The 25,675-nt window shown below is 40.8% G+C and overlaps 4 protein-coding genes across 12 annotated transcripts in view; all 4 read right to left on the reverse strand.

Moving 5' to 3' along the window:
- LOC119210842 (protocadherin alpha-C2-like) overlaps window positions 1-25,257 on the reverse strand; it is a 132,465-nt gene extending 107,208 nt beyond the window's left edge. For 2 of the 9 annotated variants that reach the window (XM_037461319.2, XM_037461296.2), the window contains exon 1: window positions 22,765-25,257. In XM_037461319.2, the coding sequence (XP_037317216.2) occupies window positions 22,765-25,116 (2,352 nt within the window). In that variant the 5' untranslated portion in view covers window positions 25,117-25,257. Of the gene's footprint in view, window positions 1-575; window positions 3,132-3,507; window positions 5,977-13,039; window positions 15,495-19,625; window positions 22,098-22,764 lie in introns of those variants that run through there. The other 7 variants (XM_062560680.1, XM_062560673.1, XM_062560675.1 and 4 more) reach the window with 6 other exon arrangements.
- On the reverse strand, window positions 7,105-9,622 carry LOC134123213 (protocadherin alpha-3-like). Its single transcript, XM_062560686.1, has one exon. The coding sequence runs from the start codon at window positions 9,472-9,474 to the stop codon at window positions 7,105-7,107; it is 2,370 nt and encodes a 789-aa protein (XP_062416670.1). The 5' UTR covers window positions 9,475-9,622.
- Window positions 10,073-12,744, reverse strand: LOC134107090 (protocadherin alpha-8-like). Its single transcript, XM_062558401.1, has one exon. It carries the CDS (start codon window positions 12,521-12,523, stop codon window positions 10,073-10,075), a length of 2,451 nt encoding a protein of 816 aa, XP_062414385.1. The 5' UTR covers window positions 12,524-12,744.
- LOC134107091 (protocadherin alpha-8-like) lies at window positions 16,052-18,672 on the reverse strand. The gene is made up of 2 exons (XM_062558407.1): window positions 16,179-18,672; window positions 16,052-16,072 (listed from the first exon to the last, which is right to left on the reverse strand). The coding sequence occupies exons 1-2, from the start codon at window positions 18,528-18,530 to the stop codon at window positions 16,052-16,054; spliced, it is 2,373 nt and encodes a 790-aa protein (XP_062414391.1). The 5' UTR covers window positions 18,531-18,672.
- Window positions 25,258-25,675: the final 418 nt, after the last annotated feature.

The raw sequence follows: 25,675 nt of genomic DNA on the forward strand, positions 1-25,675 counted from the left end.
TGAAATGAAATATTAGGTTATTTTCATGTATAGTCAGAATATCAGTTCTCTCAGATCCCGCTGCCGTAGTGGAGATTCATACGGTTGTGAAAAAAACAGCATGATCGCAAACGTGTAATGCCATAGGAAGTAATTATATAACATTCTTGAGGCTACCAGAAGTTGCTTGTTTCATTTCAAGCACCGAAAGCAAGTCCAAGCCACCATGCAGGTGTTTTGTTTTAACCCCGTTTTATAAAGCAAAGATTATTGTAAAATATATGCAAATGTACAAGTTGCTACACAACAGTGTAGACAAGCATTTTACTGCAATGTTGTATGTTTAATAGAAAATATATATTTAAAAAACGAAAGGAAACCATCCAATAAAATATCAGCCTCTTCCTCTCACATTTGAATACAATATTATTAATGTGCAACTCCAAGGATGAGAGGTTCCAAGACAATAGAATGACACAGACAGATGGTTTCGCAAAAACAAGCAGGGAGTGCATTTCAAAATTACAGTAAACTGACAAGCTCATCGGTTCTTTTGAATAAAGAAGTATTACTGGTGCTAAAGCGTAAAGGCTTACCTCTCCAGGTGTCCTCCTGTCAGGGAGCATCAGTGTGTTTGCGTGGCTCCCCGGGACTATAGTAGATCCTACACTCATTCTGGGTCCAACTAACATGTAGCGTTTCTCTCCAGATCTGTACTGGATGCTGTGACACAGTGTCCCGTCATAATTAGTCTCTTGTAGATATTTAGAAGTATACTCTGTGGATTTAGAGCACTGCATTGCAATCAGCACGATGATACTGATGAGAAAAAGCGTTGAAACAGAGCCCAACGTTATCATCAGGTAAAAAGTCACGTTATTCTCCTCCTCGTCATTTGTTGCACTTTTAACATCAGAAGCAGCAAAAGCCTCTTTGGGCTCCACAACTTTGACAATCACAGTAACTGTTGCTGAGAGTGAAACGTTCCCGTTGTCTTTGACCAGTATGACCAGTTTATGCTCAGCCTCGTCCGTCTCTGTGAATGAGCGCAGTGTCCTGATCTGTCCTGTATAGCGGTCCAACCCAAAGAGACTGTGGTCAGTAACCTCCTGCAGTGAAAACAGTAACCAGCCGTTGTATCCTATATCAGCGTCATAGGCCCTGACTTTAGTCACCAAGTGTCCTGCGTTCACATTGCGGGGAATCTCCTCCACACCTTCAGCAGAACCGTTAGAGCTGAGAGGATACAGGATGACTGGAGCGTTGTCGTTCTGATCCAGAATGAACACGTGCACCGTGACGTTGCTGCTCAGTGACGGAGTCCCAGAATCTGTGGCGACAACTTGGAACTGGAACGTTTTTATGGTTTCAAAGTCAAAACTTTTAAGGGCCAAAATATCTCCATTTTCAGAGTTTACGTTTATGAACGATGTCACTGCATTTGCATGAACTGCATCTCTGACAACGTGGTAGGAAATAAGAGCGTTATCCTCCTCGTCAGGATCTGACGCGATTACAGAAAACACCGACCCCGATGGAGGGTTATTCTCGGTGATGTAAACATTGTAAAGCCTCATGGAAAACTCTGGGCTGTTATCGTTAACATCGGATACGATGACGCGTAACGTCTTTTCAGTTATTAAGGCTGGCTCACCTGCATCCTTTGCAATTACTTTAATATTATACATTGACTTATTTTCCCTGTCAAGTAATGCCGTTGTCACGACTGTGTACATGTTTTCCTGTATTGAAGGTGTTATTGTGAAAGGGACATTGCCTTTGACAAAGCTGATAATTTTTCCGTTTACTCCAGAGTCCATATCCGTAATGCTAAGAAGTGCCACCGTTGTTCCAGACCTTGAATCTTCCGGAATTTTGTTTGACAGTGAAGTCACCTCAATTACAGGTGCATTGTCATTTTTGTCTTTAATATTTATGCTAACGCTTTTTTCCGTTCTTAATGGAACTGCACCGCTGTCCGATGCTTGGATATTGATCACATAACTATCATCCAACTCATAGTCTAATTGTCCTTTGACAGTAATCTCACCTGTCAGAGGTTCGACATCAAACAGTTCTCGCACCTTATTGTTTACATTGCCAAAAGAATAGCTAATATCTCCATTCAATCCATCGTCCAGGTCTGTGGCATTTAATCGAATGACTGTTGTTCCAATAGGTGCATTTTCATTTATATCTGTAGAATACACATCTTTTGTAAAAACTGGGGAATTATCGTTAACATCTAGCACATCTATAAATAAATCCATGGACCCTGATTTGGGGGGTTTCCCTCCATCCAGAGCTGTAAGAAGTAGTCTGTGGCTGTTAGAGGCCTCTCTGTCTAATGGACTTAGTAATTGTAAAATAGGCACTTTGCCATCTTTTCCGTGGTCTTTAACTTCCAGACGAAAATGATTATTAGGACTCAGTTTGTACTGTTGAACGGAATTTACTCCACCATCGGGATCAATAGCAGCATGTAACTGAAATTTGGTTCCCGGTAAAGTGGACTCTGAAATTTCGATTCTTTTGTTGTCTTCAGGGAAAGAGGGTGAATTGTCATTTACATCTAACACTTCCACAGCAACGTAATGTATCTCAAGTGGGTTCTCTAGTACGGTTTTAAGGTTTATCAAACATACACTGCTCCGCTGACATATTTCTTCACGGTCAATGTTGTGACTTACGTACAAAATTCCATCATTTTGGTTTAGTTGAAAAAGGGGTTCGGTCGAGCCAGAGGCAATACGAAGTCCCCTTGCTTTCAATATCAGTGGATCTATCCCCAGATCCTTTGCGATATTCCCTACGGAAGTCCCTTCTTTGATCTCCTCCGATATAGAATATCGTATTTGTCCGGACGCGTTGCCCAAAAACAGATTGAAAAAAAGCATCAAGGCGATCCATCTGCTTCCTCGTTGCCGCGAATCAAGTCCGCTTTGTTCCATTGTCTGTGGTCAATGTATAAATCTAGTGAATAACAAATGATATACAGACTGTTTACGTATCCATTGTCCGAAGAAAAATTACCGTCTCACAAGTTGCGCAGGTTGTATGAACTAAAAAAAACGTTAAAATAAATCTCATCCCGAGGATAATGGGCGGCCAAACTGAATGCTTTAGAGGCAGTCTCACAAACATTTGGCTGGTTATCTGCTGCAATGCCTGTTTCTGGACGTTTAGTGCCACCATGCGATTATAATACTATAACGGATAAATCCCACCTCCTCTTTAGAATATAATACTGCAACTAAACAATGTAGAGATGTTCGATTCACTATTCATTTCACGTGAAAAAGAGAAAAAAACGAAAAGGATTTTAAATTGTGTCTCATTGCACGATTTGCATTTGAAAATAAAATGATAATACCAAATCTAAATAGTGTAAAACATTATTAGAGTAAAAAGCGATAACAATTGTTGACAGCAACATACTTTGAATTAACGGATATGTTTCGCCAATTATGTTTATTTATGGAGAATCACAATCAGCAGCTGGAGTAACAGTATACGAACACATCTTACCTCGGCAGTAGCAGATCTCCTTTCAGGGAGCATCAGTGTGTTTGCGTGGCTCCCCGGGACTATAGTAGATCCTACACTCATTCTGGGTCCAACTAACATGTAGCGTTTCTCTCCAGATCTGTACTGGATGCTGTGACACAGTGTCCCGTCATAATTAGTCTCTTGTAGATATTTAGAAGTATACTCTGTGGATTTAGAGCACTGCATTGCAATCAGCACGATGATACTGATGAGAAAAAGGGTTGAAACTGAGCCCAAAGTTATCATCAGGTAAAAAGTCACGTTATTCTCCTCCTCGTCATTTGTGGCGCTTTTAACATCAGAAGCAGCAAAAGCCTCTTTGGGCTCCACAACTTTGACAATCACAGTAGCTGTTGCTGAGAGTGAAACGTTCCCGTTGTCTTTGACCAGTATGACCAGTTTATGCTCAGCCTCGTCCGTCTCTGTGAATGAGCGCAGTGTCCTGATCTGTCCTGTATAGCGGTCCAACCCAAAGAGACTGTGGTCAGTAACCTCCTGCAGTGAAAACAGTAACCAGCCGTTATATCCTATATCAGCGTCATAGGCCCTGACTTTAGTCACCAAGTGTCCTGCGTTCACATTGCGGGGAATCTCCTCCACACCTTCAGCAGAACCATTAGAGCTGAGAGGATACAGGATGACGGGAGCGTTGTCGTTCTGATCCAGAATGAACACGTGCACCGTGACGTTGCTGCTCAGTGACGGAGTCCCAGAATCTGTGGCGACAACTTGGAACTGGAACGTTTTCATGGTTTCAAAGTCAAAACTTTTGAGCGCAGAAATAAGTCCGTTATCAGAATTAATATTCAGGAATGACGTCAAGTCATTTGGGCTTCCTTCTCTCACAATTCGATAGGAAATAGCTGCATTTTCATTCAAATCGCTATCTGTTGCACTTACAGAGAAAATTAAATTTCCAGCAATGTTATTTTCTTCCAAGTAAAACTGTAATGGACTTGGAAAGAATTGTGGTATATTGTCGTTTACATCTGATATGTCAATGCGAAGGGTTTTAAATGTCGATAAGGGCGGTTCACCACAATCGGTGGCTTTTATTGTTATTTCATAATGGGACACCTCCTCTCGATTTAAGAAATCTCTAGTAACTACTGAATATATGTTCTCTTTATAAGTAGGTTTTAATTCAAAAGGCACGTCTGCGGTCATGCGTGAAATGATTTTCCCGTTCAAACCGGAGTCTTTATCCTTCACACTAATAAGTGAAATAACTGCGCCAACTTTTATATCTTCAGACACTGTATTCGACAGTGAAGTGATTTCAATCGTTGGTGGATTATCATTGACGTCTTTAATCTTTATAATGACTCTGCACTCACCTGTGAGTGAAGGCGCTCCTTTATCGGATGCCTCAATGCCCAGTTTATAAACATTATTTTCTTCATAGTCCACTTGTCCTTTAACTCTAATTTCTCCCGTTAATTTATCCAATTCAAAAATGTCATAAACCCTTTTCTTTTGAGTTTTAGTAAGGATGTATTCAATTTCTCCATTAATGCCTTCATCGGGATCCGTTGCGTTTATTCTAAATAGTGAAGTACCGATTGAAACGTTTTCCTGTATTGTAATTTCGTAAATTTCCTGACTAAACAATGGACGATTGTCATTATTGTCAAGAACAATAATTGAAACATTTAGTGTCCCAGATTTTGGAGGTTTACCTCCATCCACTGCTGTAACCAATAGACTGTGTTTGATCTTTTGTTCTCTATCTAACGATTTCTTCAGCACTAAAAACGGTATTTTTTCCTCATCGTTTGGACGCAGGTCTACTTCAAAGTGATCGTTTGACGTCAAAGTGTATGTGCGGATCGAGTTAATTCCAGCATCGGGATCACGAGCAATATGCAGTTGGAATCGCTGTCCTGGCAATGTATGCTCAGCTATTTCAAATACCTGTTCTCTTTCAGGAAAACTAGGACGGTGATCATTTACATCGGTAATTTCTACAACCACGTAGTGTATTTCCAAAGGATTTTCCACTATGACTTTCAGCTCCATTAGACACGCACCACCACCGTGACAGAGCTCCTCCCTGTCGATCTTCTTCAACACGTACAGAGCCCCATTGTTCTGGTTTAACTCAAACAATACATCCTGGGATTCAGAAACAACACGGAAGCGTCGGCCAGGCAAAGAGGTGACGTCGAGGCCAAGGTCCTTTGCAACATTTCCGACAACAGTTCCATCTTGTACCTCCTCTGGAATAGAGTAGCGTATTTCTGCCAAAGCCGATATTGCGACCATAAACAGGAGAGCAAAATTAAAAGCAAAAGCGGAGCAGATCCTTCGTTGCATTTCTCTTTCGATCCCCATCGTTACTTAACACCACAGAGGCAATTCATGAAAAGTATAGCAAATCCGGAATTTGGCGCATATTCTCAAAGAGCAAAACAGAAATCCGTCATGTAAGGAGCTCGAGTCTGCCTTCCCTGCTCGTTCAAGGGGACAACAAAAGCTTCATGAGGGGAGGTGCCAAGATTTACCAACATAATACTGACACCCAGGGGGCGATGACAAATTTCAAGGCAGTGGAAAACATAAATACCGCATGTAGCCATATTTATTACAGCATGAAATCCCCTGGTAAAGGTGTCGACTTTGTGTGGGAAACAAGAAGTGCGCATAATGTCTCTTGAAGATTAGGAAAACTTGTGTTAGTTAAAATAATATCTAATTGTCTTCCCCGGGTAATGTTTTTTGTTGTAAATTAATTAAATTAGTCTTATTGAAGCATTGTTTTCTCTAACAAAGAGGAGCCACGTGTGTTTCAGCACTTTGGATAGAGCTCTCAACCAGACAATACGTTTTTCATGACGAGATTATAGACCAGTGTCATACGCACTCACATCAACCGAAGGGAAAGAAACTTGAAACTTTTGAAATAGATGTATTTTAGGATGCAAAAGCATGTTTGCAGAGGTTCAAAGACAGTTCCCAAAAATATTTTGCAATATCATCTTTGTGATGATCTGGCAAAAATGTTTGTTTGATGATGAGACCATTTAACCCGTTTTAAATATTTTGTATTTAGCAGGTGACAACAGCAACAAACACTTGTCAAGGGATGTGTTTCCAGAAATAGTGCTTCATGTCCCTCACTTCTGTAAGGGTCCATGCTGGATCAGTCAAATATGGAATGTATGCAATAGTATTTGTAATGTATTATTATTAGTAAAATATTATATCTGGGCAAAATATTTGTACACCCTGTCTTCATGGGCATTCCAGCTATGGGCAATCTCAAGATTACCCACAGAAGGCGAGTCTAAGAAGCACCTTAGCCAATTGCTAATGTTTACAAAGGGGCCTGACATTAACCAATCAGCGTCCTAAAGAATTAGCTTGGGGCAACATTGGTTTCACCGTAAGCTTGCATGTTCTCGTAAAGGCCGGTATTGACAGGCGGATGACATTCTAAAACATATATAGTGAAATAATATGTATAATTAAGTTTAGATTCTTCAGCAAGTCTCCTTTGATCCATAGCAAATACATGTTTCAGGACCTTGGAGAGCGGTCGCAGCCAAGGAAAGAGCTGTATTTGTGCTGATAAGTTTAAGATCTTACCTCTCCAGGTGTCCTCCTGTCAGGGAGCATCAGTGTGTTTGCGTGGCTCCCCGGGACTATAGTAGATCCTACACTCATTCTGGGTCCAACTAACATGTAGCGTTTCTCTCCAGATCTGTACTGGATGCTGTGACACAGTGTCCCGTCATAATTAGTCTCTTGTAGATATTTAGAAGTATACTCTGTGGATTTAGAGCACTGCATTGCAATCAGCACGATGATACTGATGAGAAAAAGCGTTGAGACAGAGCCCAACGTTATCATCAGGTAAAAAGTCACGTTATTCTCCTCCTCGTCATTTGTTGCACTTTTAACATCAGAAGCAGCAAAAGCCTCTTTGGGCTCCACAACTTTGACAATCACAGTAGCTGTTGCTGAGAGTGAAACGTTCCCGTTGTCTTTAACCAGTATGACCAGTTTATGCTCAGCCTCGTCCGTCTCTGTGAATGAGCGCAGTGTCCTGATCTGTCCTGTATAGCGGTCCAACCCAAAGAGACTGTGGTCAGTAACCTCCTGCAGTGAAAACAGTAACCAGCCGTTATATCCTATATCAGCGTCATAGGCCCTGACTTTAGTCACCAAGTGTCCTGCGTTCACATTGCGGGGAATCTCCTCCACACCTTCAGCAGAACCGTTAGAGCTGAGAGGATACAGGATGACTGGAGCGTTGTCGTTCTGATCCAGAATGAACACGTGCACTGTGACGTTGCTGCTCAGTGACGGAGTCCCTGAATCTGTGGCGACAACTTGGAACTGGAACGTTTTCAAGGTTTCAAAGTCAAAGCTTTTTAGAGCCAAAATATCTCCATTTTCAGAGTTTATATTTAGAAATGAGCTGAATTTATTATCTCCGCTTGCTTCCCTGGAAATATGATATGAAATAACCGCGTTTTCCCTTTCATCACAATCGAATGCGTTTACTGCACAGACCGAGGCTCCGGGGCTGTTATTCTCTGTGATATAAAATACATAGGGGTTTGACGAAAACTCTGGAATGTTGTCATTTACATCTGATATTACGACGCTTATCGTCTTTTCAGTTGAAAAAATGGGATCACCTGAATCCTTTGCAATAACTGTGACATCAAATTGTGAAACGCTTTCCCTGTCCAATTGCGATCTGGTGACAATAGCGTACATGTTTTCTTGCAACGAGGGGGCTAAACCAAACGGCACTTTTTCTTTTATCGTGCAAATGACTTTGCCATTGACTCCGTAATCTAAATCACTAACACTAATCAGGGCCACCGTGGTTCCTAAATTTGAATCTTCCTTGATCGAGCTGGAAAATGACGTCAATTCGATCACGGGTTCATTATCATTGATATCAATAATAGTTATCATAACACTTTTGTCAGCTGTTAAAGGAACTTGCCCCTTATCAGACGCCTGAATGTCAATTTCATAACTTTTACTTTGCTCAAAGTCGATTTGACCGGTTACCTTTATTTCACCGGTGTTTGAGTCTATACTAAAAACATTCATCACCTTTGAATCAACCTCGTGACCAAATGAATATACTATTTCACCATTTGCACCTATGTCCATATCCGTTGCATTTACCTGAATCACCACAGTGCCCGCTGGGGCGTTCTCCTTCAGTGTGGAAGAATACATCTCGTTGGTAAACACCGGGGAGTTGTCATTTACATCCAGGACAACCACAATAATATCTATATTGCCAGACTTCACCGGCTTACCTCCATCAACTGCTGTTAGACGAAGCTTAAATTGCCCGACTGTTTCTCTATCCAACTGCTTCTGCAGGACTAGAAATGGTACTTTGCGGTCTTCCCCTCTATCCTTCACTTCTAATCTGAAATATTCGTTTGGGCTTAGTCTATATTGTTGAATTGTGAACTGGCCCACGTCTTCATCGTGCGCAGCCTGTAATTGAAATCTCGCTCCCGTTAAAGCCGACTCGGAAATCTCAAGCCTTTTTTCTTTTTCTGGAAAAACCGGCGCGTGGTCATTTACATCGAGTACTTCCACTACAACATAGTGGATCTCAAGTGGGTTTTCTAGCACGGTTTTCAGATTGATCAAACATGGACTGGTCCTTTCGCACACCTCCTCCCTGTCTATTCCTCGTTTTACATACAATATACCATCGTCTTGGTTCACTAAAAACAGAGGTTCAGTTGAGCCTGAAACAATGCGGTATCTCCTATCTTTGAGTGCACTCTTATCCAGTCCCAAGTCCTTAGCTATGTTCCCGACGACGGTTTCCCGTTGAACCTCCTCAGATATGGAATATCGGATCTGTGCAGAAGCGCCGTTGCATAAAAAATCCAAAACAAAGACGAGGGTGAAGCAAAACCAGAGCTCCCTCCATGCTGTGCTTCCTCTTTGTTCCATGACTTGACGGCGACAAAAAGCTGTCCATTAGCTGCTGTGTGATGTCAAAGAAGCTTAATCCGCCAGGTCGACATATAAAGCCCAGTTTATGTTTCTCCCCAGAACTGTAAAAATGAATCGCTGTCGCTGCCAATCGTGGCCCCTCGGTCGGATATGCTGGGTAAAAGTGCAACGGTCTGCTCCAAATGAAGCTCATGACGTTAGGTGCTGGCCGATAAACAGAATCACTGAACTACACTGACACCAAGTGTTAAAAACGTTACTCGTAAAACAGCCCTGATCAAGTATTCAGGAGAAAATAAGCGCTGGACAGTATCAACGTGAGGAAATGTTGTAGATTTATTCTTGTTATTTATATTTCAGACCCTTGAATGCCTCAAATGAAAAAAAACACTCACATCATCAATCGGACGAACCGAGGCTGCTAATGGATGTAAAAAGAAAAAATGTTTGTTCCAGCACCCTAACAAAGCTATGACCAACATTTGCATATAGTGAAGACACCACTAACAGGACGACAAACATATTGTGCAAAATAATTCACGTCCCGAAGTGTACAAACTTTTTAGATGCAGGTTAAGATACATCCAGAGGATCCTTATTTAAAACAATAAGCAAGTTTTGTTATCAGTCTAGTGAGAAAAATGAACTTAAAATTGAACAAGCTTACCTCTCCAGGTGTCCTCCTGTCAGGGAGCATCAGTGTGTTTGCGTGGCTGCCCGGGACTATAGTAGATCCTACACTCATTCTGGGTCCAACTAACATGTAGCGTTTCTCTCCAGATCTGTACTGGATGCTGTGACACAGTGTCCCGTCATAATTAGTCTCTTGTAGATATTTAGAAGTATACTCTGTGGATTTAGAGCACTGCATTGCAATCAGCACGATGATACTGATGAGAAAAAGCGTTGAAACTGAGCCCAACGTTATCATCAGGTAAAAAGTCACCTTATTCTCCTCCTCGTCATTTGTTGCGCCTTTAACATCAGAAGCAGCAAAAGCCTCTTTGGGCTCCACAACTTTGACAATCACAGTAGCTGTTGCTGAGAGTGAAACGTTCCCGTTGTCTTTGACCAGTATGACCAGTTTATGCTCAGCCTCGTCCGTCTCTGTGAATGAGCGCAGTGTCCTGATCTGTCCTGTATAGCGGTCCAACCCAAAGAGACTGTGGTCAGTAACCTCCTGCAGTGAAAACAGTAACCAGCCGTTATATCCTATATCAGCGTCATAGGCCCTGACTTTAGTCACCAAGTGTCCTGCGTTCACATTGCGGGGAATCTCCTCCACACCTTCAGCAGAACCGTTAGAGCTGAGAGGATACAGGATGACTGGAGCGTTGTCGTTCTGATCCAGAATGAACACGTGCACCGTGACGTTGCTGCTCAGTGACGGAGTCCCAGAATCTGTGGCGACAACTTGGAACTGGAACGTTTTCAAGGTTTCAAAGTCAAAGCTTTTTAGGGCAGAAATGTGTCCATTTTCAGAGTTTATGTTGAGACTTATTGATTGGAATTTGTCTTTATCTTTACTATCTCTGATAATATGATATAAAATACGGGAATTTTCTCCATCGTCTTCGTCTGATGCCTGCACAGAAAACACTGAAGCTCCTGGAAAATTGTTCTCGGTAATATAATATATGTATGGTCTTCCTGAAAATTCTGGGCTATTATCATTTACATCTGATACAACAATATTCATGCTTTTTTTAGAAGACAGTGATGGTATACCTGCATCTTTTGCAACAATTGTGATGTCATATATGGACTTCTTTTCTCTATCCAGGGTTGATTTTGTGACAATAGAATACATGTTGTCTTGTGTTGAAGGGGATAATATGAATGGTACGTCCTCGTTAAAGGAGCAAATCACTTTTCCGTTAAGACCAGAGTCTTTATCGAGGACACTGATTAATGCCACAGTGGTACCTAACCTTGCATCCTCTGGTATTTCCCTTGAAAATGATGTGATCTCTATATGAGGGATATTATCATTCAAATCAAAAATGTTCACAACTACACTTTTGTCGGTCCTCAAAGGAGCTGCCCCTTTGTCAGAAGCCTGTATGTCAATTATAAAACTTTCCTCTAATTCAAAATCTATCAGATCGTGAACAATAATTTCACCTGTATTTGCATCTACACGAAAAATGCCACTTATTCTGCTGTTCACATTCTTTCCTAATGAATACACAATCTGTCCATTGGATCCTTCATCTAAATCAGAAGCATTTACTTGTATAATAGTTGTACCAATAGGAGCATTTTCTTCCAAAAGCGCCGAATACGTGTCTTGGTTGAAAACTGGAAAATTATCATTAACGTCCAACACGTCTACCGTGATTTCTGCTGTTCCAGATTTACGTGGTTTCCCTCCATCAAGAGCTGTAAGAAGTAATGTATGACTCTTCTTTGTTTCTCTATCTAGCGTCTTGAGTAACACTAATACGGGTATCTTTCCATCTTTTCCACGATCTTTGACTTCCAAACGGAAATGATCATTATGATTTAGTTTATACTCCTGTACCGAAAACGGACCAACATCCGGGTCCTGTGCCGCTTGCAGCTGGAGACGCAAACCTGGTAAAACCGACTCGGAAATTTCGAGACGTGACTCTTTCGTTGCGAAGGTGGGAGAGTGGTCGTTTACATCCAGCACCTCAACGGTCACATAATGAATTTCAAGAGGATTTTCCAGCACCGTTTTTAAGTTGATTAAACAAACATTGCCTCGCTCACAAACCTTCTCTCTGTCAATTATTCCATCAACATACAGTATTCCGTCTTCCTGGTTCACGTGAAAAAACGACTCTGTTGAACCCTCGGCAATGCGGCATCCTCTCTCTTTCAATGTGCTCTTATCTAATCCCAAATCCTTCGCTATATTCCCAACAACCGTTTCTTCTTCGACTTCCTCCGCGATGGAGTATCTTAGTTGCGCTGAAGCTCTGCTCCAAACCAAAATCCAAACAATGAAAGCAGTCGGCCGACATTTCCTTCCTGATGTTTTAGGTCGATTTTGCTCCATATTCAGATTATACAAATGCATCCAGATGAATCAGAATATTGTTGTCTTCAAGAAAAGAAACGCAGATCGACTAAAATAATATAGTTTCCGGTTTAATAAAAAGCACAGATGCTGAATATTCGCCGCGCGAGCAGAGCGCCTCCACCACTGAAACATAAAAGATCATGCCAGAGAGGGGAGGACTCTTGTCTCTGAGAAAAGAATTGTCAAGAAAATATTTTCTGCTCATATACTGACACCAAGTGATCGCTTGCACTGATGACGTTTTTCAACAAAACAGAGCTGCACTTTAACAATTTTTAGAATATGGCTCGTTATTTATGTATGCATAAATGTCCATACAAAACGAGTTTAGAAATATTTTTTCAGCGCAACGCAGAGCAACCTTATGAACACAAGGCATTCCTCAAAAAACTCCTTGAATAGCAAAACGAAAAACGTTAGCGGGTGCTATTACCAATTTAGCCACACGGCTCATGAAAAGTGAGGTATATTAAATAATATGAACAAAGGTTTTGGCCTAGTAGACCTGCTTACCTCTCCGTGTGTCCTCCTATCAGGGAGCATCAGTGTGTTTGCGTGGCTCCCCGGGACAATAGTAGATCCTACACTCATCCTGGGTCCAACTAACATGTAGCGTCTCTCTCCAGATCTGTACTGGATGCTGTGACACAGTGTCCCGTCATAATTAGTCTCTTGTAGATATTTAGAAGTATACTCTGTGGATTTAGAGCACTGCATTGCAATCAGCACGATGATACTGATGAGAAAAAGGGTTGAAACTGAGCCCAAAGTTATCATCAGGTAAAAAGTCACGTTATTCTCCTCCTCGTCATTTGTTGCACTTTTAACATCAGAAGCAGCAAAAGCCTCTTTGGGCTCCACAACTTTGACAATCACAGTAGCTGTTGCTGAGAGTGAAACGTTCCCGTTGTCTTTGACCAGTATGACCAGTTTATGCTCAGCCTCGTCCGTCTCTGTGAATGAGCGCAGTGTCCTGATCTGTCCTGTATAGCGGTCCAACCCAAAGAGACTGTGGTCAGTAACCTCCTGCAGTGAAAACAGTAACCAGCCGTTATATCCTATATCAGCGTCATAGGCCCTGACTTTAGTCACCAAGTGTCCTGCGTTCACATTGCGGGGAATCTCCTCCACACCTTCAGCAGAACCGTTAGAGCTGAGAGGATACAGGATGACTGGAGCGTTGTCGTTCTGATCCAGAATGAACACGTGCACTGTGACGTTGCTGCTCAGTGACGGAGTCCCAGAATCTGTGGCGACAACTTGGAACTGGAACCTTTTCATGGTTTCAAAGTCAAAACTTTTGAGCGCAGAAATATGTCCATTATCAGAATTAACATTTAGGAAAGAGGCCATGTCATTATGACCGCCTTTCCCTCTAATTATATGATATGAAACGGCTGCATTGTCGTTTAAATCTCTGTCATTGGCCAAGACAGAAAATATTGAATCGCCAGGAAAATTGTTTTCCATCAAATATAATTCCCAGGGATTTTGAGAAAACTCTGGGAAGTTGTCATTCACATCCGATACCTGAATGCTCAAAGTTTTGTGTGTGGAAAGGGGAGGCTCACCATAATCTGTAGCTATTATTGAAATATCATAATGTGAAACAGCTTCTCTGTCTAAAGTTTCCTTTGTAACTAAAGAGTACATGTTTTCTTTAAATGAGGGTTTTAATTCAAATGGTACATTCCCGATCAGACTACACTTGACTTTGCCATTCAGGCCAGAATCGATATCCGTCACACTAATTAGAGAGATGACGGAACCATGTTTTGAATCCTCTGGGACAAGGCTAGATATGGATGTTACCTCAATTTCTGGTTCATTGTCATTGACATCTTGGATCTTTATTATAACGCTGCAGTCCGTTGTTGTCGGTGGCTGACCTCTATCAGAGGCTTGGACGTCTAACTTGTAAACATCAGCTTTCTCATAGTCAATTCGTCCTTTAACTCGAATCTCGCCTGTATCCTTGTCTAGAGAAAATAACTCCAAAACCTTAGAATATATGTCACCTCCAAATGAGTACACGACTTCCCCATTAGCTCCCTCGTCCACATCGGTTGCTTCGACTTTGATAACTATCGTTTCTAAAGCAACGTTTTCCTGTAATATCACAGAATAAACTTCCTTCGAAAAATTAGGTCTGTTATCATTGATATCGAGAACTGTTATGGTAAGATTAATATTCGCAGATTTCAATGGTGTCCCTCCATCCATAGCCGTTAAAATTAAACTGTGGTTGGTTTTCTGCTCTCTATCCAAGGGCCTCTGCAAAACTAAGAAGGGAATTTTATCCTCTCCCCTTTCTCGAATTTCAAGATTAAAATGATCGTTTTGACTAAGTTTATAGCGCTGAACTAAATTGATTCCAACGTCCGGATCACGTGCGCCTGGTAATTGAAATCGTGCTCCTGGCAAAGTATTCTCCGTTATTTCCAGAACCTTTTCGTTCTCAACAAACGTCGGTGAATGGTCATTTGCATCCGTTATTTCCACCGTGACATAATGAATCTCAAGGGGATTTTCAACAACAATTTTAAGATCTATTAAACAAACAACATTTCCATCGCACAGCGTTTCTCGATCGAGATTCTTGTGAACATACAAAACGCCATTGTTCGGATTTACCTCAAACAGCGCGTCCTGAGGTCCGGACACAATACGAAAACGCCTATTTATCAATGTACTGACATCAAGGCCCAAATCCTTCGCAACATTTCCAATGGCTGTTCCCAGCTTCACTTCCTCTGGAGTCGAGTATTTTATTTGAGCGTAAATCAGCTCCCCGAAGCTGAACAGGAAAGCAAAAAGCAAAAATCCCGACAAAGACGTCATTATTCCTCTTTGTCCTTTGCTTCTACGGGTGTAATCATTTGAAAAAACATCCACAGATATTTTCCTCTTCAAACGCCCCAAGTTCTCCGGAGATTTTATTTTATAAAACCAGGTTTATGACGGAGAATTGAAATGAGCAGCGAACGAGAGCATTTGCTTTTGAGCTGAAATACAGAATTCAAAAGGGGCAGAGTCATTTTTGATTGAAGCCTTAGCAGTTCAGTTATGTAACACTGACACCATGTGGACCACCAAATGCTTTAACTTAGTATAAGGGACAAAGAGAATATATAACATGGAACAGAAACATCGCTAATAAAGTTGAGTCGCGTGCGCTTATGACTGACAGCATCGCTCTGCAGCATAAAGCACGTGAACAAAATCAGGCTGCAACATCTTAGAAGCCCATTGGCATCAATCACTCAAGTACTTCAATCTTACTCGGAACTATAATAAACTCATAGATTATTATGCCACAGCAATAATCAATGCTATAGACGATTAACTCAAAGTATCCCTAATTATTAATTAAGTTTTGCAAAATTAAGAAAAACCGACAAAACCAACAGGATGTGAGCAACATAATCAAGACCGTATTTCGGTGCCAGGGATGGCAAAAAATTATGAATTAAACTAATTTCATATTTTTTAACAGAGGGAAAGCGTTGCACAGTCAAATTTTGACTAATACCACCATTTTAAAATCTAACCATCAAGGCACATGACCATTTAGAAAATGCACAAATTAGCCGAAAAAGTTAAAATAGATTTAGTTAAACAAAAACAATAAAATCATTGATTTTTGTCTTACCTCTCCAGGTGTCCTCCTATCAGGGAGCATCAGTGTGTTTGCGTGGCTGCCCGGGACTATAGTAGATCCTACACTCATTCTGGGTCCAACTAACATGTAGCGTTTCTCTCCAGATCTGTACTGGATGCTGTGACACAGTGTCCCGTCATAATTAGTCTCTTGTAGATATTTAGAAGTATACTCTGTGGATTTAGAGCACTGCATTGCAATCAGCACGATGATACTGATGAGAAAAAGCGTTGAAACTGAGCCCAAAGTTATCATCAGGTAAAAAGTCACGTTATTCTCCTCCTCGTCATTTGTGGCACTTTTAACATCAGAAGCAGCAAAAGCCTCTTTGGGCTCCACAACTTTGACAATCACAGTAGCTGTTGCTGAGAGTGAAACGTTCCCGTTGTCTTTGACCAGTATGACCAGTTTATGCTCAGCCTCGTCCGTCTCTGTGAATGAGCGCAGTGTCCTGATCTGTCCTGTATAGCGGTCCAACCCAAAGAGACTGTGGTCAGTAACCTCCTGCAGTGAAAACAGTAACCAGCCGTTATATCCTATATCAGCGTCATAGGCCCTGACTTTAGTCACCAAGTGTCCTGCGTTCACATTGCGCGGAATCTCCTCCACACCTTCAGCAGAACCGTTAGAGCTGAGAGGATACAGGATGACTGGAGCGTTGTCGTTCTGATCCAGAATGAACACGTGCACCGTGACGTTGGTGCTCAGTGACGGAGTCCCAGAATCTGTGGCGACAACTTGGAACTGGAACGTTTTCAGGGTTTCAAAGTCAAAGCTTTTTAGTGCAGAAATATCTCCATTTTCAGAGTTGATACTGAGGTATGATGTTACATCATTCTCCGTTGCTCCTCTTAAAACTCGAAAAGAAATCGCTGCGTTGTTATTCACATCTTTGTCCGTTGCGCTTACAGAGAAAATGGACGCTCCAGCAACATTATTTTCTTTAAGGTAAAACTGTGATCGATTGTGTTCAAACTGTGGACTGTTGTCATTCACATCCGATATATTAATACTCAATTTTTTAACAGTAGATAAGGGAGGTTCACCACAATCGGTGGCTTTTATTAGTATGTTATAATGTGACGCCTCCTCTCGGTCTAAAAATCCTTTGGTCACAACTGAATATATATTATCCTTATAGGACGGTTTTAATTCAAAAGGCACGCCTGAAATTATCCTTGTAATAATTTTTCCATTCACTCCGGAGTCTTTATCCATAGTACTAAGCAATGAAATGACAGTTCCAGGCTTGGAGTCTTCAGACACTATATTTAAAAGAGACGTCACATCTATTTCTGGTGGATTGTCATTGACGTCTTTAATTTTTATAATGACTCTACACTCACCAGTCAGGGGAGGAGTTCCTTTATCGGATGCCTCAATATCCAGCTTATAGACATCGTTTTCTTCATAGTCCACTACTTCTTTCATTTTAATCACTCCAGTTGATTTATCTAATTCAAAAATGTCATACACTTTTTTCTTCATAGTTTTTCCAAGGCTGTATTCAATTTCACTGTTGGTGCCCTCGTCGGAATCAGTTGCATTAAGTTGAATTACTGCAGTACCGACAGAGACATTTTCGTTTAATGTAATTTGATAAATCTCCTGACTAAAAATTGGTCGATTGTCATTACTGTCAAGAACGATAATAGAAACATTTAGAGTCCCATATTTAGGAGGTTTACCTCCATCAACTGCTGTAACCAATAGAGTGTGATTGTTATTTTGTTCTCTATCCAACGATTTCTTCAGCACCACAAAGGGTATTTTATCCTCATCGCTTTGACGAACATCTACTTCAAAATAATCGTTTGATGTCAAGGTGTATGTGCGGATAGAGTTAATTCCAGCATCGGGATCGCGAGCGGCATGCAGTTGAAATCGCCTTCCTGGTAAGGTTTGTTCCCCTATTTCAAATTGTTGTTCATTTTCAGGGAACCATGGAGAATGATCATTGACATCTGTGATTTCCACAACTACGTAATGCATTTCCAAGGGGTTTTCGACGAGTATTTTCAATTCCATTAGACACGCACCGTCGCCGTGGCAGAGCTCCTCTCTGTCGATTTTACTGTGTACATACAGAACGCCATTTTCTTGATTTACCTCAAAAAATGTCTCCTTTGATCCAGAAACAACACGGAACCGTCGTTCGGATAACGATGTCATTTCAATGCCAAGATCCTTCGCAACATTCCCAACAGCAGTTCCTTCTTTAGCTTCTTCTGGAACAGAGTATCTAATCTGCGCAAAAGCCGGCTTTCCGACGAAAAGCAGTAGAGCCATTTGAAAAACAAACACATAGAACTCCTCTTTTCGACCTTTTTTTCCAAACTCCATTATTGTATTATAAAATACAATGAAAAAGACGTTATAAGATCCTACTACGACAACAAAAATGTAGATATATCCAACCCGTGTTCCATCAAATAATTACAAAATGCACATTGTGAATCCATCGGTTCTCCGTTCCAATAAATACCCTGCTGTATGAATGGCAGACAAAAGATTTTCCGGGGGAGGTACAACGTCTCCAATAATGTCGCAATGTTGCAGTGACACCCAGAGGTTATTAAAAAAAATTAATGTGATGAAGACTCTCAAGGAATACGTTTCCCCGAGAACCTTTAAAACGAATGCACAGTCAGCAGAACTATCTTTCCGCAAAGAAATAACAATGGACAAATAAGATACAATACAAATACTAGTTAAGCATTCAGTGTTGCTTGCTCTTTGAATCTCACTTTCCCCTTCCAATATCCTTCCTCTCTTTGAGTCTTCTGTATGAATTAAAAGTTAACGCATCGCTACTTTTTAAGAAGATATTTTTGTACTGAAATTCGGAGGAACAAAAGCGGGTGAAAGGATAATGGGCACGGCAAATTATTTGCATTTGTATAGTCTTTGGACAAATGAAATACCTTGTAAACTACTTGTCATTGAAATCTATTCATTAACGGAGTGGCCATTAAGCACCTCACATTCACACTGCACAAGCACAGCGATTGGGGCTCAGTGTGCGTCCACAATTCTTTGAGTAGTAGAGTAGTTCAATTTTCAAAAAGTCAAACAAGTTGATCTCAAATATGGTTATTTTTCTCTAACATTATTTTAATTGAAAACAAATATAGAACATAATTCAGGAAGGCTGGTGAACTGTTGCAACGAGGGTCAAATCTTCAATCATCTTTCTTTCATTCAATAATGTTTTTATTTAAACAATTAAACCAACAGATTTAAGGTGTAACTCAACACAAAGACCGTCATGAATTTCTATTCGTTACTTTTAAAGGCGATGGTCAAAAAAATTGACGTAGTGAAATAGAGATTCTTCAGTAAGTCTCTACTTTTCTCGATAAAGACATGTTTCAGCACCTTGGAGAGCGGTCGCAACCAAGGAAAGCTGATTTGATGGTGATCCTTTTAAAATCTTACCTCTCCAGATGTCTGTCTCCTGTCAGGGAGCATCAGTGTGTTTGCGTGGCTCCCCGGGACGATCGTAGATCCTACACTTATTCTGGGTCCAACTAACATGTAGCGTTTCTCTCCAGATCTGTACTGGATGCTGTGACACAGTGTTCCGTCATAATTAGTCTCTTGTAGATATTTAGAAGTATACTCTGTGGATTTAGAGCACTGCATTGCAATCAGCACGATGATACTGATGAGAAAAAGCGTTGAAACTGAGCCCAAAGTTATCATCAGGTAAAAAGTCACGTTATTCTCCTCCTCGTCTTTTGTTGCACTTTTAACATCAGAAGCAGCAAAAGCCTCTTTGGGCTCCACAACTTTGACAATCACAGTAGCTGTTGCCGAGAGTGAAACGTTCCCGTTGTCTTTGACCAGTATGACCAGTTTATGCTCAGCCTCGTCCGTCTCTGTGAATGAGCGCAGTGTCCTGATCTGTCCTCTATAGCGGTCCAACCCAAAGAGACTGTGGTCAGTAACCTCCTGCAGTGAAAACAGTAACCAGCCGTTATATCCTATATCAGCGTCATGGGCCCTGACTTTAGTCACCAAGTGTCCTGCGTTCACATTGCGGGGAATCTCCTCCACACCTTCAGCAGAACCGTTAGAGCTGAGAGGATACAGGATGACTGGAGCGTTGTCGTTCTGATCCAGAATGAACACGTGCACCGTGACGTTGCTGCTCAGTGACGGAGTCCCAGAATCTGTGGCGACAACTTGGAACTGGAACGTTTTCATGGTTTCAAAGTCAAAACTTTTGAGCGCAGAAATATGTCCATTATCAGAATTAACATTTAGGAAAGAGGCCATGTCATTATGACCGCCTTTCCCTCTAATTATATGATATGAAACGGCTGCATTGTCGTTTAAATCTCTATCATTGGCCAAGACAGAAAATATTGAATCGCCAGGAAAATTGTTTTCCATCAAATATAATTCCAAGGGATTTTGAGAAAACTCTGGGAAGTTGTCATTCACATCAGATACCTGAATGCTCAAAGTTTTGTGTGTGGAAAGGGGAGGCTCACCATAATCTGTAGCTATTATTGAAATATCATAATGTGAAACAGCTTCTCTGTCTAAAGTTTCCTTTGTAACTAAAGAGTACATGTTTTCTTTAAATGAGGGTTTTAATTCAAATGGTACATTCCCGATCAGACTACACTTGACTTTGCCATTCAGGCCAGAATCGATATCCGTCACACTAATTAGAGAGATGACGGAACCATGTTTTGAATCCTCTGGGACAAGGCTAGATATTGATGTTACCTCGATTTCTGGTTCATTGTCATTAACATCTTGGATCTTTATCAAAACTCTGCAGTATGTTGTTGTCGGTGGCTGACCTCTATCAGAGGCTTGGACGTCTAACCTGTAAACATCAGCTTTCTCATAGTCAATTCGTCCTTTAACTCGAATCTCGCCTGTATCCTTGTCTAGAGAAAATAACTCCAAAACCTTAGAATTTATGTCACCTCCAAATGAGTACACGACTTCCCCATTAGCTCCCTCGTCCACATCGGTTGCTTCGACTTTGATAACTATCGTTTCTACAGCAACGTTTTCCTGTAATATCACAGAATAAACTTCCTTCGAAAAATTAGGTCTGTTATCATTGATATCGAGAACTGTTATGGTAAGATTAATATTCGCAGATTTCAATGGTGTCCCTCCATCCATAGCCGTTAAAATTAAACTGTGGTTGGTTTTCTGCTCTCTATCCAAGGGCCTCTGCAAAACTAAGAAGGGAATTTTATCCTCTCCACTTTCACGAATTTCAAGATTAAAATGATCATTTTGACTAAGTTTATAGCGCTGAACTGAATTGATTCCAACGTCCGGATCACGTGCGCCTGGTAATTGAAATCGTGCTCCTGGCAAAGTATTCTCCGTTATTTCCAGAACCTTTTCGTTCTCAACAAACGTCGGTGAATGGTCATTTGCATCCGTTATTTCCACTGTGACATAATGAATCTCAAGGGGATTTTCAACAACAATTTTAAGATCTATTAAACAAACAACATTTCCATCGCACAGCGTTTCTCGATCGAGATTCTTGTGAACATACAAAACGCCATTGTTCGGATTTACCTCAAACAGCGCGTCCTGAGGTCCGGACACAATACGAAAACGCCTATTTATCAATGTACTGACATCAAGGCCCAAATCCTTCGCAACATTTCCAATGGCTGTTCCCAGCTTCACTTCTTCTGGAGTCGAGTATTTTATTTGAGCGTAAATCAGCTCCCCAAAGCTGAACAGGAAAGCAAAAAGCAAAAACCCCGACAAAGACGTCATTATTCCTCTTTGTCCTTTGCTTCTACGGGTGTAATCATTTGAAAAAACATCCACAGATATTTTCCTCTTCAAACGCCCCAAGTTCTCCCGAGATTTTATTTTATAAAACCAGGTTTATGACGGAGAATTGAAATGAGCAGCGAACAAGAGCATTTGCTTTTGAGCTGAAATACAGAATTCAAAAGGGGCAGAGTCATTTTTCATTGAAGCCTTAGCAGTTCAGTGATATAACACTGACACCCCGTGGACCACCAAATGCTTTAACTTAGTATAAGGGACAAAGAGAATATATAACATGGAACAGAGACATCGCTAATAAAGTTGAGTCGCGTGCGCTTATGACTGACAGCATCGCTCTGCAGCATAAAGCACCTGAACAAAATCAGGCTGCAACATCTTAGAAGCCCATTGGCATCAATCACTCAAGTACTTCAATCTTACTCGGAACTATAATAAACTCATAGATTATTATGCCACAGCAATAATCAATGCTATAGACGATTAACTCAAAGTATCCCTAATTACCAAGTTTTGCTAAATTAAGAAAAACCGACACAACCAACAGGATGTGAGCAAAATAATCAAGACCGTATTTCGGTGCCAGGGATGGAAAAAAAATTATGAATTAAACTAATTTCATATTTTTTAACAGAGGGAAAGCGTTGCACAGTTATATTTTGACTAATATCACCATTTTAAAATCTAACCATCAAGGCACATGACCATTTAGAAAATGCACAAATTAGCCGAAAAAGTTAAAATAGATTTAGTTAAACAAAAACAATAAAATCATTGATTTTTGTCTTACCTCTCCATGTGTCCTCCTATCAGAGAGCATCAATGTGTTTGCGTGGCTCCCCGGGACTATAGTAGATCCTACACTCATTCTGGGTCCAACTAACATGTAGCGTTTCTCTCCAGATCTGTACTGGATGCTGTGACACAGTGTCCCGTCATAATTAGTCTCTTGTAGATATTTAGAAGTATACTCTGTGGATTTAGAGCACTGCATTGCAATCAGCACCATGATACTGATGAGAAAAAGCGTTGAAACTGAGCCCAAAGTTATCATCAGGTAAAAAGTCACGTTATTCTCCTCCTCGTCATTTGTTGCACTTTTAACATCAGAAGCAGCAAAAGCCTCTTTGGGCTCCACAACTTTGACAATCACAGTAGCTGTTGCCGAGAGTGAAACGTTCCCGTTGTCTTTGACCAGTATGACCAGTTTATGCTCAGCCTCGTCCGTCTCTGTGAATGAGCGCAGTGTCCTGATCTGTCCTGTATAGCGGTCCAACCCAAAGAGACTGTGGTCAGTAACCTCCTGCAGTGAAAACAGTAACCAGCCGTTGTATCCTATATCAGCGTCATAGGCCCTGACTTTAGTCACCAAGTGTCCTGCGTTCACATTGCGGGGAATCTCCTCCACACCTTCAGCAGAACCGTTAGAGCTGAGAGGATACAGGATGACTGGAGCGTTGTCGTTCTGATCCAGAATGAACACGTGCACCGTGACGTTGGTGCTCAGTGACGGAGTCCCAGAATCTGTGGCGACAACTTGGAACTGGAACGTTTTCAGGGTTTCAAAGTCAAAGCTTTTTAGTGCAGAAATATCTCCATTTTCAGAGTTGATACTGAGGTATGATGTTACATCATTCTCCGTTGCTCCTCTTAAAACTCGAAAAGAAATCGCTGCGTTGTTATTCACATCTTTGTCCGTTGCGCTTACAGAGAAAATGGACGCTCCAGCAACATTATTTTCTTTAAGGTAAAACTGTGATCGATTGTGTTCAAACTGTGGACTGTTGTCATTCACATCCGATATATTAATACTCAGTTTTTTAACAGTAGATAAGGGAGGTTCACCACAATCGGTGGCTTTTATTAGTATGTTATAATGTGACGCCTCCTCTCGGTCTAAAAATCCTTTGGTCACAACTGAATATATATTATCCTTATAGGAAGGTTTTAATTCAAAAGGCACGCCTGAAATTATCCTTGTAATAATTTTTCCATTCACTCCGGAGTCTTTATCCATAGTACTAAGCAATGAAATGACAGTTCCAGGCTTGGAGTCTTCAGACACTATATTTAAAAGAGACGTCACATCTATTTCTGGTGGATTGTCATTGACGTCTTTAATTTTTATAATGACTCTACACTCACCAGTCAGGGGAGGAGTTCCTTTATCGGATGCCTCAATATCCAGCTTATAGACATCGTTTTCTTCATAGTCCACTACTTCTTTCATTTTAATCACTCCAGTTGATTTATCTAATTCAAAAATGTCATACACTTTTTTCTTCATAGTTTTTCCAAGGCTGTATTCAATTTCACTGTTGGTGCCCTCGTCGGAATCAGTTGCATTAAGTTGAATTACTGCAGTACCGACAGAGACATTTTCGTTTAATGTAATTTGATAAATCTCCTGACTAAAAATTGGTCGATTGTCATTACTGTCAAGAACGATAATAGAAACATTTAGAGTCCCATATTTAGGAGGTTTACCTCCATCAACTGCTGTAACCAATAGAGTGTGATTGTTATTTTGTTCTCTATCCAACGATTTCTTCAGCACCACAAAGGGTATTTTATCCTCATCGCTTTGACGAACATCTACTTCAAAATAATCGTTTGATGTCAAGGTGTATGTGCGGATAGAGTTAATTCCAGCATCGGGATCGCGAGCGGCATGCAGTTGAAATCGCCTTCCTGGTAAGGTTTGTTCAAATATTTCAAATTTCTGTTTTTTTTCAGGGAACCATGGAGAATGATCATTGACATCTGTGATTTCCACAACTACGTAATGCATTTCCAAGGGGTTTTCGACGAGTATTTTCAATTCCATTAGACACGCACCGTCGCCGTGGCAAAGCTCCTCTCTGTCGATTTTACTGTGTACATACAGAATGCCATTTTCTTGATTTACCTCAAAAAATGTCTCCTTTGATCCAGAAACAACACGGAACCGTCGTTCGGATAACGATGTCATTTCAATGCCAAGATCCTTCGCAACATTCCCAACAGCAGTTCCTTCTTTAGCTTCCTCTGGAACAGAGTATCTAATCTGCGCAAAAGCCGGCTTTCCGACGAAAAGCAGTAGAGCCATTTGAAAAACAAACACATAGAACTCCTCTTTTCGACCTTTTTTTCCAAACTCCATTATTGTATTATAAAATACAATGAAAAAGACGTTATAAGATCCTACTACGACAACAAAAATGTAGATATATCCAACCCGTGTTCCATCAAATAATTACAAAATGCACATTGTGAATCCATCGGTTCTCCGTTCCAATAAATACCCTGCTGTATGAATGGCAGACAAAAGATTTTCCGGGGGAGGTACAACGTCTCCAATAATGTCTCAATGTTGCAGTGACACCCAGAGGTTATTAAAAAAAATTAATGTGATGAAGACTCTCAAGGAATACGTTTCCCCGAGAACCTTTAAAACAAATGCACAGTCAGCAGAACTATCTTTCCGCAAAGAAATAACAATGGACAAATAAGATACAATACAAATACTAGTTAAGCATTCAGTGTTGCTTGCTCTTTGAATCTCACTTTCCCCTTCCAATATCCTTCCTCTCTTTGAGTCTTCTGTATGAATTAAAAGTTAATGCATCGCTACTTTTTAAGAAGATATTTTTGTACTGAAATTCGGAGTAACAAAAGCAGGTGAAAGGATAATGGGCAAGGCAAAGTATTTGCATAGTCTT

This window comes from Pungitius pungitius, chromosome 2 (assembly GCF_949316345.1).
Source record: "Pungitius pungitius chromosome 2, fPunPun2.1, whole genome shotgun sequence".
Classification (NCBI taxonomy): domain Eukaryota; kingdom Metazoa; phylum Chordata; class Actinopteri; order Perciformes; family Gasterosteidae; genus Pungitius; species Pungitius pungitius.